This window comes from Bombina bombina, chromosome 1, assembly GCF_027579735.1.
Source record: "Bombina bombina isolate aBomBom1 chromosome 1, aBomBom1.pri, whole genome shotgun sequence".
NCBI lineage: Eukaryota > Metazoa > Chordata > Amphibia > Anura > Bombinatoridae > Bombina > Bombina bombina.
This window is the reverse complement of record NC_069499.1, coordinates 570714648-570733010: the sequence shown is the minus strand read 5'-3', so window position 1 is coordinate 570733010 and position 18363 is coordinate 570714648. Positions and strand designations below refer to the sequence as shown.

Genomic DNA, 18363 nt, shown 5'->3' with positions numbered 1-18363 from the left:
CTTTGGTCTTCCATTTTTTTTTATTTCTCATAAGGAGCCCAATTATCAGAAACTCCCAGGAGTCTGTACTTCATTGTACAAATGTCCTGAGGTGTTGGCTTGGCATGGATTGCCTGAATGTTGGATTTAGACAGAGGTCTAATTTAAAAAAATGAGGTCTTGTATATACGTGCATTATTTCCTGCAAGTCTTCTACACTTTACATTAGAAGAACACCATAATATATCTAATTTGATGAAGTAGCATCTCTAACATTGCAGTTTATAGAATAGATTTAATAAAACAATATTTACTATTTTCATTTGTGTAATTTATATTGGGTTCTTTGGAGGTGTCAATACTTCAGTAACCTGAAAACTTGATTGCTCTGTTGCATTGTGTCTCTGGAATTGCACGTGTGTGTGTGTTTATATGAGTGTGTTTGTGTGTATGAGGATGTATGTATGAGGGTGTGTGTGTGTGGTGGTGGTGTGTGTGGTGGTGGTGTGTGTGTGGTGGTGTGTATATGTGTGTGAGGGTATGTGTGTATGAGGCTGTGTGTGAGGGTGTATGTGTGTGAGGGTGTGTGTGTATGAGGGTGTATGTGTGTGAGGGTTTGTGTATGAGGGGGTATGTGTGTGAGGGTTTGTGTATGAGGGGGTATGTGTGTGAGGGTTTGTGTATGAGGGGGTATGTGTGTGAGGGTGTGTGTGTATGAGGGTGTATGTGTGTGAGGGTTTGTGTATGAGGGGGTATGTGTGTGAGGGTTTGTGTATGAGGGGGTATGTGTGTGAGGGTGTGTGTGTATGAGGGTGTAAGTGTGTGTGTGACTGTATATGACGGTGTGTGTGTGTATGTGTGTGTATATGAGGATGTGTGTGTGTGTATATGTGGGTGTGGGTGTATATGAGTGTGTGTGTATGTGTGTGTGTATTGTATGAGGATGTGTGTGTGTTGGGGGGAGGGTGATGTATATGAATGCATAAATATTTTTTTAAAATGTTATCAACTATGGGACTTCATTTCCATTGTTTTACACCAACAGGGTTAAAAACAAATACATAAAAAAAAATAATAATTACAAACTGCATTAGTATGATATACAGGAGAGCAGGGGGTCAAACTCTTGCCCCCAGTACTTTATTGTAATTTTATACAAGCAGCTTGGGGTGGAATCAATGGAAAGTTAATACAATTATGAAATAGCTGATGATTTTGACCCCACATGAAAAGCACTGAGGAAGCATATGCGGCTCCATGCATTTTTTGTTTGACAGCCATGCTCTGTGCCCAAGTGTGATATATAAATGGGTACGACTGCCTCTGTCTTTGTGAGAAACATTTCTCATTATACACCCCGTATCCTGCTTGCTTTGCACTGATGTACTACTTTGCTTTCCTGCTTAGGTTTATTTGCATCAATGTACCAGGGCCTGCTGTGCTGGGCTCCGCATGGGGCAGCATTCTGCTATAACAGCATGAAATAAAGTCTTAGCTTAGATATGATCAATCCTCAAGGATCTGCTCCCCAAAGTCTGCATCATCTGTGAGGAAGATTGATTTGGATAAACCTTAAACAGCCGCCTGAAGCCCTTTCCGTGCAGCCGGCTGTTGCCCTCCCTTAGATACTAACAAGGTCTTTACATCTAAACAGCACATATTTGCTTTGTTCTCAGTGTTGTCCTAAGAAGTACTCTCCTTGCATTTAAAAAGAAAAGAGAATGCAGAGCAAACCTTAAAATGTTTCACATTAGAATAGTGGTTAAGATATAAACTTAGTACAGCTCACATTACTGTTGTACAAAATATGTTTGCAGGATGGACCAGATTGTCATAAAAAAATTGTCAACGTAATGATAAAAATTCTGAATTCTTCACATTTCAATAGTGATCTAAATAGGCCTTGACTTACAGGTCTATTAGTCAGATGTAGTGGAAACACCAAGGCACAGATTACCCAGGCCACTGACTGACAAGGCGCACCACTTTGTTTTTTACAGTATACATATTTTACTCCTGGTAATGAATGTTTAATCCCGTTTGATAACTTGGTTATGAAGACGCATGTACTGATAATGACAATCACAATAAGTGTGAATTAGAAGCTTTAATGAATTGGTACTGTGTATGCAATTGCAAGTACACCTCTAAAATGTAGTCTGTGGCTATTTCAGAGTGAAACATAATAGAATGATAGATCAATTCTAATTGATCTTGGAATACTTGCAAAGATGTCAAAAAATGCCTTTATCTATTGAATTTGATAAGTTTAAAACAGTCTTGAAATCCTGTTGAAAAGTGTCGGGGAAATTGATTATGATCACCAAGAATTTTTTGGCTCCATGTTAAATACAAGGGAATAGGTGAAACACGTACTAATGTAATTGCTTTAAAAAAAAATTGATCTTTCAGGCCAAAATTCTGCCAAAAAAAAAATTAGATCAATAGATTGTTAATGACTGCATTATTAGCTATGAAGATAGGAAAATAATGTCATTTTGGTGCATAATCTGCAGGTCTGCTCACTCAGTATGTTAGAGAATAATGCTTTGTTAACTTTCATCTCTCTTTCTAAATTGCTGTTAAATTGTTTAGTGACAGGTGTGGACAGTGTTGTGAGTTTGCTGATCTCTTGTCAGATTTTTAATTTATATGTCAAATCTTAGAAAATTGATTGATACATTGTTGATTCAAACAAGTTATCCAGCAAGCACCTCATTGTGTGTTGGTTCCTGCATAACTCCACAAGAGTGAGCACAATGTTATGCATATGGCACACATGAACTAGCACTGGCTGTGAAAAGCTAATAAAATGCACTGAAATAAGAGGCAGCCTGCAGCGGCTTAGAAACTGGCAGAAATTTAGAGGTTATAATGTGTATTAATATAACAATCTTGGATGTGCAAAGCTGGGGAATGGGTAGTAAAGGTGTTCTCTATCTTTTATAAAAAAATCAAGTAGACTGCCCCTTTAAATATTGAAGACAAAAGTGCAAAATGAGTGCAGCAAATCTAATTGATTTTCTTTCAAAGGTTTACTTTTTATAAAGTAATATAAGACAAATGTTTAAACTAATAGTTATCTTTCTATCTATGTATTCTTTTCAGAACAGTTAGGGACAAATATAAAACATGCAATAAAATAGTTTGTACAAACAAGGCTGTGTGGAAACCCCGTTAGATAATCTTATGTTCCCCACAGCCTCGTTTGGACAGTCTCTTTTATTGCCTTTTGTATATTTATCCATAATTGTTCTAAGCAGGAGAGTGTGATAACAGAAAAACTTAAGTTTAAACATGATGGCACCCATTACTTTATAGAAACTAAGTTGAATTTAGAAAAAGAACAGTTTTCAATGTAATATTTATGGGACAAAATAAATTAAGTATATTGCATAGTTTTTTTTACTACGCATAGTTAAACATTTTTATTGCAATTTTATACTAATATCGCTTTAAGAAATCTACTGCTATTGCCTGTTTGGACAACCTTCCAATAATCAACCTCTCTCTATTTTTATACAGTCAATCCAAGAAGTGACAGGCTATGTCCTTGTAGCGCTCAATCAGTTTGACTATCTGCCTCTGGAGAACCTGCGCATCATCCGTGGAACCAAACTGTACGAAAACGCCTACTCACTGGCGATCTTCTATAACTACCGAAAGGATGGGAACTATGGGCTGAGAGAGCTTGGCTTGAAGAATCTGACTGGTAAGTGAGCAAGATATAACCCAGGGCAAAAACAATGGTGCCATGCTAGCAATATATGTTCCTTCATGACATGTGAGCTGAGAAGAAATTTATAAAAAATGTAAACTAGTGGCATGAGAATCTCAGCAACTTTCTCTGCATTTCGATACAAGAAAACTTTAGGTAAAATGTATCTTTGCCATTGGCCACTTAGGGCCAAATTACGAGTGGTGCACCTGGGCCCTATGATTTCAAGTTACGCCTCTGTATATGTTTACATATGTATTTATATGTGTATATATGTATTTACAGACATATATACACATATAAACACAAATACATATGTACACACTCACACACGCATATATATATATATATACATGTCTAAATATGAATATGTATGTATGTGTGTGTATATATATATATATATATATATATATATAAATGTCTATATATGTTTACATATATATTTATGTGTATATATGTATCTACAGACATATATACACATATAAACACACAAATACATATGTACACACTCACACACGCATATATATATATATATATATATATATATATATATATATATATATATATATATATATATATATATATAGGAGCCCTTTGCAGTTTAGTAGATGAAGACATGTAAAAGCATATTTATGCAATATTCATATTTAATAATGTGTTTATACTGTGTATTTACTGTAAATATTTCACATTCCAATATGTTCTATGTATTTATAAATAGATATTCTTAAATTGATCTGTATATATCTATACCTATATATAATCATCTACATATATAGGTATTGATATATATTGTACCAAAATACCATCACATATATATATATATATATATATATATATATATATATATATAGAAATATGTATTTATGAATAAATAGAACATATTCTGCTATCTGAAGAACACTGAAATGTAAAATATTCATATTTCCATATCGGGTTAGCGTACTTGAGAATATGCAATCGGGGTTGCAAGCGAGTAGGGGGTTAGATTTTTTCCCACTTTTTTTGCTTCATAGACTTCCAGCAGGGAATACGCTATAGTGTGTGCAATATTCTTAGTTCAGCTTTTTGTGTGCATCAGGTTAACGTGCAAGCGAAAATTGTTTACTTTCAACTTACTAGACCGCAAGAAGCTTTTCTCTAGCAGAGTTAGCGAGCAAGCGGGAGCGATAAATACCGCTCCACTTGTAATCTTGCCCTTAGTGTTCTCACTATCTCTGGCAGAGCTGTGGGAGGGATATGGTTCAATAAAGATTAGCGAGACACAGAAGACTGAATGGTGAAAGGTCTTTTTAATAATTGGGCATTTAATATCTGAAAGAGGGGAGGAAGACTCTTTGGAATTTGCAACACCCACCTGTGCTTACTCAATAAATATCATTTCTCAAGCAAATATTTGAACAGAAGTATGAGATATACAGCTGTTATTTGTCAGATTTAAATTAGAGTTAAAATTACACATCAATAAAAATGTTTTATCCGTGTAGTTAGCAAAGAAAAAAAAGAAACCTGCTTGTGCCTTAATTTTCCAGCCTTCATTGCATCATGTTGTTTTACCACATCTAATGAGTTGCACTAAGGGATTTGCAGGTCTGGGTTTTTAAGGACAGTGAACGCTAAAATGTTTCCATCATGCATAAGAAAGATCACTATTAAAATATGTTAAAAATATCTAACAACTCTGTAACTTTTCTCTAAACATTTACCTTCCTGCTTTTGAACAAAAAATTGAAAGATAACAAAGAGAGGCCTAGATTACGAGTTTTGCATTAGAGGCTATGCGGTGCTAACAAGCAGTTTTGTCTCACCGCTTACTTACATGCAGCGTTAAAAGACAAGAAGTGAGCGTTGAGCAAAATTTTGCTCCTTAGCGCACTCCAATACCAGCGCTGCTTAAGTCAGCGGTGAGCTGGTCGTACGTGCTCGTTCACGATTTCCCCATAGGGATCAACGGGGAGAGCCAGCTGAAAAAATAGTCTAACACCTGCAAAAAAGCAGCGTAAAACTCAGTAACGCAGCCCCATTGATTCCTACGGGGAAATAAAATTTATGTCTACACCTAACACCCTAACATGAACCCCGAGTCTAAACACCCCTAATCTTACACTTATTAACCCGCTAATCTGCTGCCCACAACATCACCGACACATACATTATTTTTATTAACCCCTAGTCTGCCGCTTAGGACATCGCCAACACCTACATTATACTTATTAACCCCTAATCTGCTGCCCCCAACATCGCCAACTTCTACATTATATTTATTAACCCCTAATCTGCCGCCCCCGACACCGCCGCCACCTACATTATACTTATGAACCCCTGATCTGCTGCCCCCAACATCGCAGATACCTACATTATATTTATTAACCCCTAATCTGCCGCCCCCAATGTCGCCGCAACCTACCTAGATTTATTAACCCCTAATCTGCCACCCCCAACGTCGCCACCACTATATTAAAGTTATTAACCCCTAAACCTAACCCTATCCCTAACACCCCCTAACTTAAATATAATTACAATAAATCTAAATAAATATTCCTATCATTAAATAAATTATTCCTATTTAAAACTAAATACCTGTAAAATAAACCCTAAGCTAGCTACAATATAGCTAATAGTTACATTGTAGCTATCTTAGGGTTTATTTTTATTTTACAGGCAAGTTTGTATTTATTTTAACTAGGTAGAATAGTTATTAAATAGTTATTAACTATTTAATAACTACCTAGCTAAAATAAATACAAAAGTACCTGTAAAATAAAACCTAACCTAAGTTACAATAACTCCTAACACTACACTATATAATTAATTAAATAAATTAAATAAATTAAATACAATTAACTAAATTAAATTAAATTAAATTAGCTAAAGTACAAAAAAAACACACTAAATTACAGAAAATAATAAACAAATTACAGATATTTAAACTAATTACACCAAATCTAATAGCCCTATTAAAATAAAAAGCCCCCCAAAATAAAAAAAAAACCCTAGCCTAAACTAAACTACCAATAGCCCTTAAAAGGGCCTTTAGCGGGGCATTGCCTCAAAGTAATCAGCTCTTTTACCTGTAAAAAAAAATACAAACAACCCCCCCAACAGTAAAACCCACCACCCACACAACCAACCCCCCAAATAAAATACTTTCTAAAAAAAACCTAAGCTCCCCATTGCCCTGAAAAGGGAATTTGGATGGGCATTGCCCTTAAAAGGGCAGTTAGCTCTTTTGCAGGCCCAAAGTCCCTAACCTAAAAATAAAACCCACCCAATACACCCTTAAAAAAACCTAACACTAACCCCTGAAGATCGACTTACCGGGAGAAGTCTTCATCCAAGCCAGGCCAAAGTCCTCAACAAAGCCGGGAGAAGTCTTCATCCAAGGCGGGCGAAATGGTCCTCCAGACGGGCAGAAGTCTTCATCCAGACGGCATCTTCTATCTTCATCCATCCGGCGCGGATCGGGTCCATCTTCAAGACATCCGACGCGGAGCATCCTCTTCATCCGACGACTAAAGCTTAATGAAGGTACCTTTTAAGTGACGTCATCCAAGATGGCGTCCCTTAGATTCCGATTGGCTGATAGAATTCTATCAGCGGGGAGAGCCGGCTGAAAAAATAGTCTAACACCTGCAAAAAAGCAGCGTAAAACTCAGTAACGCAGCCCCATTGATTCCTACGGGGAAATAACCAGGTGTATGGAGGAAGCCTCTAACATGCCCAGAATTGCCTATTGGTAAAAGAGCTGATTACTTTGGGGCAATACCCCGCAAAAGGCCCTTTTAAGGGCTATTGATAGTTTAGTTTAGGCTAGGGGTTTTTTTTATTTTGGGGGGGGGCTTTTTTATTTTAATAGGGCTATTAGATTAGATGTAATTAGTTTAAATATCTGTAATTTGTTTGTTTTCTGTAATTTAGTGTGGTTTTTTTTTGTACTTTAGCTAATTTAATTTAGGTAATTGTATTTAATTTATTTAATTATAGTGTAGTGTTAGGTGTTAGGGTAACTTAGGTTAGGTTTTATTTTACAGGTACTTTTGTATTTATTTTATCTAGGTAGTTATTAAATAGTTTATAACTATTTAATAACTATTCTACCTAGTTAAAATAAATACAAACTTGCCTGTAAAATAAAAATAAACCCTACGATAGCTACAATGTAACTATTAGTTATATTGTAGCTAGCTTATGGTTTATTTTATAGATACGTATTTAGTTTTAAATAGGAATTATTTAGTTAATGATAGAAATATTTATTTAGATATATTTAAATTATATTTAAGTTAGTGGGTGTTAGGGTTAGGGTTAGACTTAGGTTTATGGGTTAATAACTTTAATATAGTGGCGGCGATATTGGGGGCGGCAGATTAGGGGTTCATAAATGTAGGTAGGTGTCGGCGATGTTAGGGATGGCAGATTAGGGGTTAATAATATTTAACTAATGTTTGCGAGGCAGGAGTGCGGCGGTTTAGGGGTTAATATGTTTATTATAGTGGCGGCAACATTGGGGGCGGCAGATTAGGGGTTAAAAAGTGTAGGTAGGTTGTGGCGACATCGGGGGCGGCAGATTAGGGATTAATAAATATAATGTAGGTGTCGGCGATGTTGGGGGCAGCAGATTAGGGGTTCATAAATATAATTTAGGTGGCGGCGATGTCCGGAGCGGCAGATTAGGGGTTAATAATTTTATTATAGTATTTGTGATGCGGGAGGGCCTCGGTTTAGGGGTTAATAGGTAGTTTATGGGTGTTAGGGTACTTTTTAGCACTTTAGTTATGAGTTTTATGTTACGGCGTTGTACCATAAAACTCTTAACTACTGACTTTTAAATGCGTTAGGGATCTTGACAGGGTAGGGTGTACCGCTCACTTTTTGACCTCCCAGGACAGACTCGTAATACCGGCACTATGGAAGTCCCATAGAAAAAAGACTTTACAAAGTTTACGTAAGTCGTTTGGCGTAAGGCCAAATAAGTGTGCGGTGCCCCTAAACCTTCAAGACTCATAATACCAGCAGGCGTAAAAAAGCAGCGTTAGGACCTCAGGGGCTTAGTGTTAGGTTTATTTAAGGGGGGTTTGGGTTAGATTAGGGGTATGTGGGTGGTGGGTTGTAATGTTGGGGGGGGGGGGTATTGTATGTGTTTTTTTGCAGGCAAAAGAGCTGAATTTCTTGGGGCATGCCCCGCAAAGGGCCCTGTTCAGGGCTGGTAAGGTAAAAGAGCTTTGAACTTTTTTAATTTAGAATAGGGTAGGGCATTTTTTATTTTGGGGGCTTTGTTATTTTATTAGGGGGCTTAGAGTAGGTCTAATTAGTTTAAAATTGTTGTAATATTTTTCTAATGTTTGTAAATATTTTTTTATTTTTTGTAACTTAGTTCTTTTTTATTTTTTGTACTTTAGTTAGTTTATTTCATTGTAGTTATTTGTAGATATTTTTTTTAAATAATTTATTGATAGTGTAGTGTTAGGTTTAATTGTAGATAATTGTAGGTAGTTTATTTAATTTATTTATTGATAGTGTAGTGTTAGGTTTAATTGTAACTTAGGTTAGGATTTATTTTACAGTTAATTTTGTAATTATTTTAACTATTTTAGCTATTAAATAGTTCTTAACTATTTAATAGCTATTGTACCTGGTTAAAATAAATACAAAGTTACCTGTAAAATAAATATAAATCCTAAAATAGCTATAATATAATTATAATTTATATTGTAGCTATATTAGGATTTATTTTACAGGTAAGTATTTAGCTTTAAATAGGAATAAGTTATTTAATAAGAGTTAATTTATTTCGTTAGATAAAAATTATATTTAACTTAGGGGGGTGTTAGTATTAGGGTTAGACTTAGCTTTAGGGGTTAATACATTTATTAGAATAGCGGTGAGCTCCAGTCGGCAGATTAGGGGTTAATGTTTGAAGTTAGGTGTCGGCGATGTTAGGGAGGGCAGATTAGGGGTTAATACTATTTATTATAGGGTTAGTGAGGCGGATTAGGGGTTAATAACTTTATTATAATAGTGGTGCGGTCCGCTCGGCAGATTAGGGGTTAATAAGTGTAGGCGACGTTGTGGGGGGCAGATTAGGGGTTAATAAATATAATATAGTGGTCGGCGGTGTTAGGGGCAGCAGATTAGGGGTACATAGGGATAATGTAAGTAGCAGCGTTTTACGGAGCGGCAGATTAGGGGGTAAAAAAAAATATGCAGTTGTCAGCGATAGCGGGGGCGGCAGAATAGGGGTTAATAAGTGTAAGGTTAGGGGTGTTTAGACTCGGGGTACATGTTAGAGTGTTAGGTGCAGACATAGGAAGTGTTTCCCCATAGACAACAATGGGGCTGCGTTAGGTGCTGAATGCGGCTTTTTTGCAGGTGTTAGGTTTTTTTTCAGCTCAAACAGCCCCATTGTTTTCTATGGGGGAATCGTGCACGAGCACGTTTTTGAAGCTGGCCGCGTCCGTAAGCACCGCTGGTATCGAGATTTGAAGTTGCGTTAAATATGCTCTACGCTCCTTTTTTGGAGCCTAACGCAGCCATTCTGTGAACTCTCAATACCAGCGGTATTTAAAAGGTGCGGCCAGAAAAAAGCCAGCGTTAGCTACGCACCCCTTTGGCCGCAGAACTCTAATCTAGGCGTTAAAAAGCTGACTTAAAATATCACGCACTCAATAACGTATTCCCCTATAGAAGTCAATGGAGCAAAAAAAATTTAAAAAATAACCCAGTACTCTCACGCAAACACTATCCCATATTCTCAAGTGTGCTAGCCCGACAGGAAAATATAAATATTTCCCATTCCAATGTTCTTCACATAACAGAATATGTTTTTATTCATAAAAATATATATATGTGTGTGTGTGTATATATATATATATATATATATATATATATATATATATAAAATGGTATTTCTGTACAATCAATATGTATACCTATATATATACATGATTATATATACTGTAGGTGTAGATATATACAAATATATATAGGAATATCTATTTAAAAAGATATAGAACATATTCCCCTATGTGCATAACAATGGGATGTGAAATAGTTACAGTAAATACACAGTTTAACACTTTAATAAATATGAATATTTCATAAATATGATTTTTTTATGTTTTCTTCTATTTAAAGGTACACTAAACCCATTTTTAATGATTCCGATAGAGCATGCAATTTTAAGCAACTTTCTAATTTACTCCTATTATCAAATGTTCTTCGTTCTCTTGCTATCTTTATTGAAAATGCAGGAATGTAAAGCTTAAGAGTTGGACCATTTTTTGTTCAGAACCTGGGTTATGCTTGCTTATTGGTTTGCTAAATGTAACCACCAATAAGCAAGCGCTATCCAGTACCTACAATGTACTGGCTCCTAAGCTTTAAATTCCTGATTTTTAAATAAAGATAGCAAGAGAACGAAGAAAAATTGATAGTAGAAATAAATTAGAAAGTTGCTTAAAATGACATGCTCTATCTGAATCATTAAAGAAAAAATTGCGGTTAGTATCCCTTTAACTGCAAAGGACTCCAATACACTTCTATATATGTCTATATGTGTGTACACATGTATTTATGTGTATATATGTCTGTAAATACATATATTCACATATAATACATATGTATACACACACAATGCATTGGTGTAAGTGGGGGGAAGAAAATATATAAATTAATTGGTGTCAATGGGCTGGTATCACTTAACTGCGGTGCCCAGGTTCGGTCCTATCTGCTCCTTGTCCCACGCTGCCCTCCCACTGAACTTCTGCTATATGTGCACATGTGCACTGGCACTCTGACAATGCCTGCCCAGTATTTCTTATGTGTGGAGCGGCAGGCCTGTCACAGCTCGCAGTGGGGGCAGTTCAGGTCATATCACACCAGCAGGGCTGTCAAGGCCTGGTACTGGGCCGTGGTCCGGCTGTTGATGAACCAGGTATTAGATAGTGTTATTATGAGTGTAACTGTACTCTGTAATATACGTTTGATGTATTTTGTGCAACTTTTTTGTTTCGTGAAACAGTTAACCAGAGCTCTGAGTACGTGGTAATCATTCTAGCATAAATCACGATTGCGCTAAAGCAATAGTGTTTACTTTTAACTTGTAATACGAGTGGTAAAACTGACACACGCAAACACCCGCGATAAACCCCTTTTTGCTTGCGCGTAATTGTTAATGCTTCACTCTTAATCTGGCCTCCTATAGGGTAAATGGGGAAACAACAGCTGGACTATTTGTTTTGTGTGTCTAGGGGTAGCATTGTGATTGAAGACTTCTCTTTTTCAGTGCATGCAATTTCTGACCCTCTGTGTTTGGTCGCCTTAATGGTGATAAGGAGGCCAAATGTGGAGTTTGCCCAGTGTGTCTAGAGAGAGATGGCTGCACCTCACTGATGAGGCCCAAAGAACATTGAAACATATATTTGAGGTTGCTATGGCTTTCAATCAGAGGGGTATTGCCTGGTATTTTGGTGCCAGACTGTCCTTTGTTTGGGAGAACCATATTTATATTCTTCAGGAATCTTTTCCTCAGCGCAAGGCACATACTGGGGTAGAAGAAAGTGCTCCCATAGTCTGCTGTGTATTTTAGTATCTGACTGTGTATGCTGTATCTGTGAAGGCGAGAAAATGTATTGTTAATCAATGTCATCCTGTGTGTGCTTAACTATCAGGTGACAGTGCATATTTTGTTTATATATGTATTGTATTCTTAGTGGCTGTGTGTTATTGCTGACCAGCTACTATCTGCTGGTTTAATCACTATCTGTTTGCTAGTAATGTGTTGCCTACTATCTTCATGTAAAGTGTAGCTTGGTGCAGTATACGTGTTAACGTGTTTGCATTGTACTAATTAGAGTGTAATGAGCTGAGGGTAGTGTGTGTATCATGTGATGATGGTCAATAATAATGTTTGCTATGCTTGTTTGTATCTGAGTGTTGTGCTGATTATAATTTATATGTGATATTCTCTTTGGTATGTTTGTGTATTGAGCTGGTCATTGTCTTCCTGAGTGTGATGTGCTGCTCTAGTATTGTGTATTATGCTGTTCATTGGGTATGTGTGGTGTGTGTCTGTCTGTACTTCCTTCTGAAACCAATCCACAATGTTTTTCATGATTCGGATAGTGATACTATGTGAATGAGTCTATGGGCGCCATGTACTAAGAGGCGGGTGGACAGCTTCTTAACTCGCGAAGCTGTCCGCCCGCCTCCGCTACACACGGGCAGCGGATCTATTGATCTGCTTGCCCGTATGTATCATTACACACTCATCGGAGTGTGTAATGCCCGCCCCTTCAATTGCGCGACCAATCACGCGACTGAAGGGGCTGTCAATCACCGAGAGCGAGCATGCTCTCTGTGATTTTGCTTCGCCACCTAAGAGGTGGCGTAGGGTGTAGGAAGCAGCGGTCTAATGACCGCTGCTTCTTACATTGCGGGAAGCAGGCTCGCATATGCGAACCTGCCCCGCAAAGGCTCCGGAGCAGCTTTCGCTGCTTCGTACATGGAGCACTTTATGCGCCAATCCCCCACGTGTTATGTTTTTTTGTTATTCTGAGTTTATGCTGGTCTGTGTTTTCATGTGCTGTGTTCTATAAAGTTTCACCTTACAATGTATGATAACTAATATAGGGAATGTACATTGTTTAGCAACTTGGGTGTTTTTTTTTTTTTTTATTTCAAAGGAATTCCAATCAATAGGAAAAGCTGCTGATTGAATTAGAAAAAAATGTTTGTACAGTATTAGAGAACGAGAAAGCAGCAAAAGCTCATTGAACACATGAAAAGCAAAGAAAACCATAGAAGAAACTGGCATATCCAAAAAACATTTTTTTTTTAAGTAGGCTTTTGTAAGGATTTTCGTAGACAGTGAAGAAAGTAAAACATAATTAATTAATATTGATAATGGCTGCCTAATATGTTTCTGTGCAGTTTTTGTGTGCAAAAAATAATTTAAAATCATTTTGATGCATTTTATAATTTACATTTTTAAACTTCCAAACCCTTTATTGCAATCACAAAAGAACATTTAGGGCCAGATTACGAGTGGTGCGCAAACGTTTGTGCCTGAGTGATAAGGGTTTTATCGTGGGTGTTTGCGCTCTTCAGGCTTACCGCTGGTATTACACGTTGAAAATAAAGACATTAGCTTGAGTACATTCACAATTTACACTAGAATGATTACTGCAACTTCAGAGCCCTGGGTTAACTGTTTCCCGAAACATATAAGTGGCACAAAACACATCAAAAATACATTACAAAGTACAGTTACACTCATAATAACACTATCTAATAAAAATTATTTTTTTTAAAAATATTGCACACAAAAGTTATAAAGGCTCAAAGATATGAAGTCTCATGTGTTAGAAAAAAAATTCAGGCAAAGGGCTTTAACATACATATACATCTCTAAAGATATAGGTGTGTGTGTGTGTGTGTATATATATAAATATATATATATATATACACACAGTGGGGCAAAAAAGTATTTAGTCAGCCACCAATTGTGCAAGTTCTCCCACTTAAGAAGATGAGAGAGGCCTGTAATTTTCATCATAGGAATACCTCAACTATGAGAGACAAAATGTGGAAACAAATCCAGACAATCACATTGTCTGATTTGGAAAGAATTTATTTGCATATTATGGTGGAAAATAAGTATTTGGTCACCTACAAACAAGCAAGATTTCTGGCTCTCACACACCTGTATCTTCTTCTTTAAGAGGCTCCTCTGTCCTCCACTCATTACCTGTATTAATAGCACCTGTTTGAACTTGTTATCAGTATAAAACACACCTGTCCACAACCTCAAACAGTCACACTCCAAACTCCACTATGGTGAAGACCAAAGAGCTGTCGAAGGACACCAGAAACGAAATTGTAGAGGCTGGGAAGACTGCATCTGCAATAGGCAAGCAGCTTGGTGTGAAGAAATCAACTGTGGGAGCAATAATTAGAAAATGGAAGACATACATGACCACTGGCTCCACGCAAGATCTCACCCTATGGGGTCAAAATGATCGCAAGAACGGTGAGCAAACATCCCAGAACCACACGGGGGGACCTAGTAAATGACCTGCAGAGAGCTGGGACCAACGTAACAAAGGCTACCATCAGTAACACACTACGCCGCCAGGGACTCAGATCCTGCAGTGCCAGACGTGTCCCCCTGCTTAAGCCAGTACATGTTCGGGCCCGTCTGAAGTATGCTAGAGAGCATTTGGATGATCCAGAAGCAGATTAGGAGAATGTCATATGGTCAGATGAAACCAAAGTAGAACTGTTTGGTAGAAACACAACTCGTCGTGTTTGGAGGATAGAGAATGCTGAATTGCAACCAAAGAACACCATAACTACTGTGATGCATGGGGATGGCAACATCATGCTTTGGGGCTGTTTCTCTGCAAAGGGAACAGGAGAACTGATCCGTGTACATGAATGAATGAATGGGGCCATGTATCGTGAGATTTTGAGTGCAAACCTCCTTCCATCAGCAAGGGCATTGAAGATGAAGCGTGGCCGGGTCTCTTAGCATGACAATAATCCCAAACACACCTCCTGGGCAACGAAGGAGTGGCTTCGTAAGAAGCATTTCAAGGTCATGGAGTGGCCTAGCCAGTCTCCAGATCTCAACCCCTTAGAAAACCTTTGGAGGGAGTTGAAAGTCCCTATTGCCCAGCGACAGCCCCAAAACATACCAACAACAGTGTTTGACAACCTTGTGAAGACTTACAGAAAACGTTTGACCTCTGTCATTGCCAACAAAGGATATATAACAAAGTATTGAGATGAACTTTTGATATTGACCAAATACTTATTTTCCAACATAATTTGTAAATAAATTCTTTCCAAATCAGACAATGTGATTGTCTGGATTTGTTTCCACATTTTGTCTCTCATAGTTGAGGTATACCTATGATGAAAATTACAGGCCTCTCTCATCTTCTTAAGTGGGAGAACTTGCACAATTGGTGGCTGACTAAATACTTTTTTGCCCCACTGTGTATATATATATAAATATATATGTATGTATGTATGTGTATATATATATATATATATATATGTATATATATATATATATATATGTATATATATATATATATATATATATATATATATATGTGTATTTATATACATATGTACACGTATATAGATGTGTGTGTGTGTGTGTGTATATATACAGTATATATATATATATTTATATATATGTGTGCATTGGAGCCCTTTGCAATCAAGTAGATTAAAACATGAAAAAATGTATTTATGCAATATTCATATGTAATAAAGTGTTATAGTATATATTTACTGTAAATATTTCACATTCCATATGCACATAGCAGAATATGGTCTATGTATTTATATACATATATATATACCTATATATACCCATATACCTATATATAATCATGTATGTGTATATACTGTATAGTATAATATATATATATATATATATATATATATATATATATATATATAGGACATTTCAATATAGAGAAGGAGGCGCTCAGCTATAAGGTGGTACACTTAGTGTATTATATACTTGTACAGGTATAAGTCCACAGAAAATATATAATAAAAAAGGGTGGTGTCCTGGTAGAAATCTTCACAAGAAAGTAGTCAGTCAAGTAAGAATTTACTACTTACCAGCTGTTACCTCAATCATATAAGGTAAGTTGTTGGCCCAATTAGAGATGGTACACTGTGTTAATATCCCCGTCTCTGTCCTGGTGATGGTCCGTAAAGGCTTTGTTGAAGAAAAGGGGGGGGTCCCCTTTCAGGTTTTCTTGAACTTGTGTTAATGAAGATCCTGGACTATCTTTGGTGAAAAAGATGAAGACTGTAATTCGTCTTTGTATATCTCTTTTAAATGGTGGTAGGAATACTTGTTCCCTTCTGGATGATCCTTGGGATGGTATGCCCTCAGATGGTGAGAATCTCCGTCTCCTTCTCTTACTACTTGAAGAATCATGGACAACTGGAAATACAGACCGGCTCTGGTGACGTCACTTCCTTATAATTCCGCTATATAATTCATTACTTTTGGGAATTCATAACCTGGCCACTAGGAGGAGGCAAAGATGGCCAAAGGCTTAAATTCTCCTCCCACTTCACTCATCCCCCAATCATTCTTTGCCTTTCGTCCCAGGAGGTTGGCAGAGAAGTGTCAGAAACTTACTATTAGTCTCTTATGGAGGGTAGTACTCTTCGACATGGGACTGGAGTTTTAAGTAGTCCTGTCAGCCTCTCAGTGAGAGCTTGGATGAAAGTTAGAGTCTGGAGATGCAGGGAGAGTCTTTCTGCGAAACAATCCCTACTCATTTTAAACAGCTCCATAAGCTATCGGCATTTATGAGTTTCGCTGCCTGCTTTCTTCTCTCAAGTCCATGGCAGAGGCAATGCTACTATCTGTTACACTTGAAGGGCCGTGTTCCTGTTGCACGGAGTAGATTCCAGTAAGATCATTTCATTTTATTTTCATCATGATTGTATTGTATTGCAAATGTTTTCTTGAGAGGCTACCACCTTGCGGGACTAACTATAACTCAGGGCCTCAGTGAGGCTCTTTTTGTATCTTGGGATCAAGGGTTAATATCTCCTGAAGGGGGTTATTGAATAGGGGGGGGTTTAATCATGTTTGCTATGTTTATCTACCTGCTTATGTATAGTGTTACTTAGGTTCATGGCCTTGTGGAACATAACGGCCTTGGAAGTGATGCAGCCTTTGCGGTCAGGCGCTCTCTTTCTGGACTATACGGCTTTCCTTGTGACCGGGCGTGGTCATGTTTTCTGACTCTCCATTCCGCATTCTTGACTGCGTGCCAATGGAAATAAATTCTGTTCCGCTGTTGTCTGGTGCATAGGAGGTGATGAGTGCCCCAGCCATTGTGGGTGTAAGGTACTGTTTTTTATTTGGTCCATTTTCTTGTATTCATAGCCCGGTTATGGAAGGTTCTGATGTTGAGATTGAAGTGGTCTCTATTTCCGATTCCACTTATTGCGAAGAATACAAATCGGCCCAGATGACACATGACAGTGAGTTATGTTCCGTAGGCCATTTTAGAGGGCTCAATTTCTCGAGATCGGGGAATCAAGGGGCTGCTGAGCCATCCGCCTCTGGGGGTTCTGTCTCTCGAGTAGAGAGTTCCCTACCACTTACTGTTACTACACGTGCATGTGACCCAGATTATGATTATCCTTCCCTGGAGGGTGGTTTGTTCCCTCCGGAGATGGCGGCATGTTTCCGTATTCAAATTCTTATGGTGTTGGCACATCTGCAGCTTCCAGATGTGTGCTTAAGATTATGTTCGTGTCCCATCAACCCAGGTCCCCCAGGCATGGGGTGTCCCGTTCAGCTCTCCGGGGGAGCAACTGTTCCTGAGGCTCTGGCGGAGGTGTGCTGTGCTTTTCGATATAGACTGGCGCGCCTTCGTGTTCTGCTTCAACGCATTTTGGCGTTGTTAGAGGATCCCATCCTTAATGGATATAGGAGTTCTCAGTCTTCTACTTCGAAAAGCTCACAGAATTAAATATAAGGGGATGAAGTAATCTTCTTATAGTCTGGTTATTGAGTATCCTTTCCAATTTTAGCTTGGATGAGCAGGGTTCCGTTGGGCTGGTCCTGCGAGTGTGTCTGTTCTCCTTGGGCAAAAAACCTATGGGTTGCCTTT

General features: G+C 37.7%; 1 protein-coding gene across 3 annotated transcripts in view; it reads left to right on the top strand.

The window, feature by feature from the left end:
* ERBB4 (erb-b2 receptor tyrosine kinase 4) overlaps positions 1-18363 on the top strand; it is a 1322334-nt gene that overhangs the window by 683975 nt on the left and 619996 nt on the right. For all 3 annotated transcript variants that reach the window (XM_053698789.1, XM_053698786.1, XM_053698787.1), the window contains exon 3: positions 3505-3691. In XM_053698789.1, the coding sequence (XP_053554764.1) occupies positions 3505-3691 (187 nt within the window). The remainder of the gene's footprint in view (positions 1-3504; positions 3692-18363) is intronic.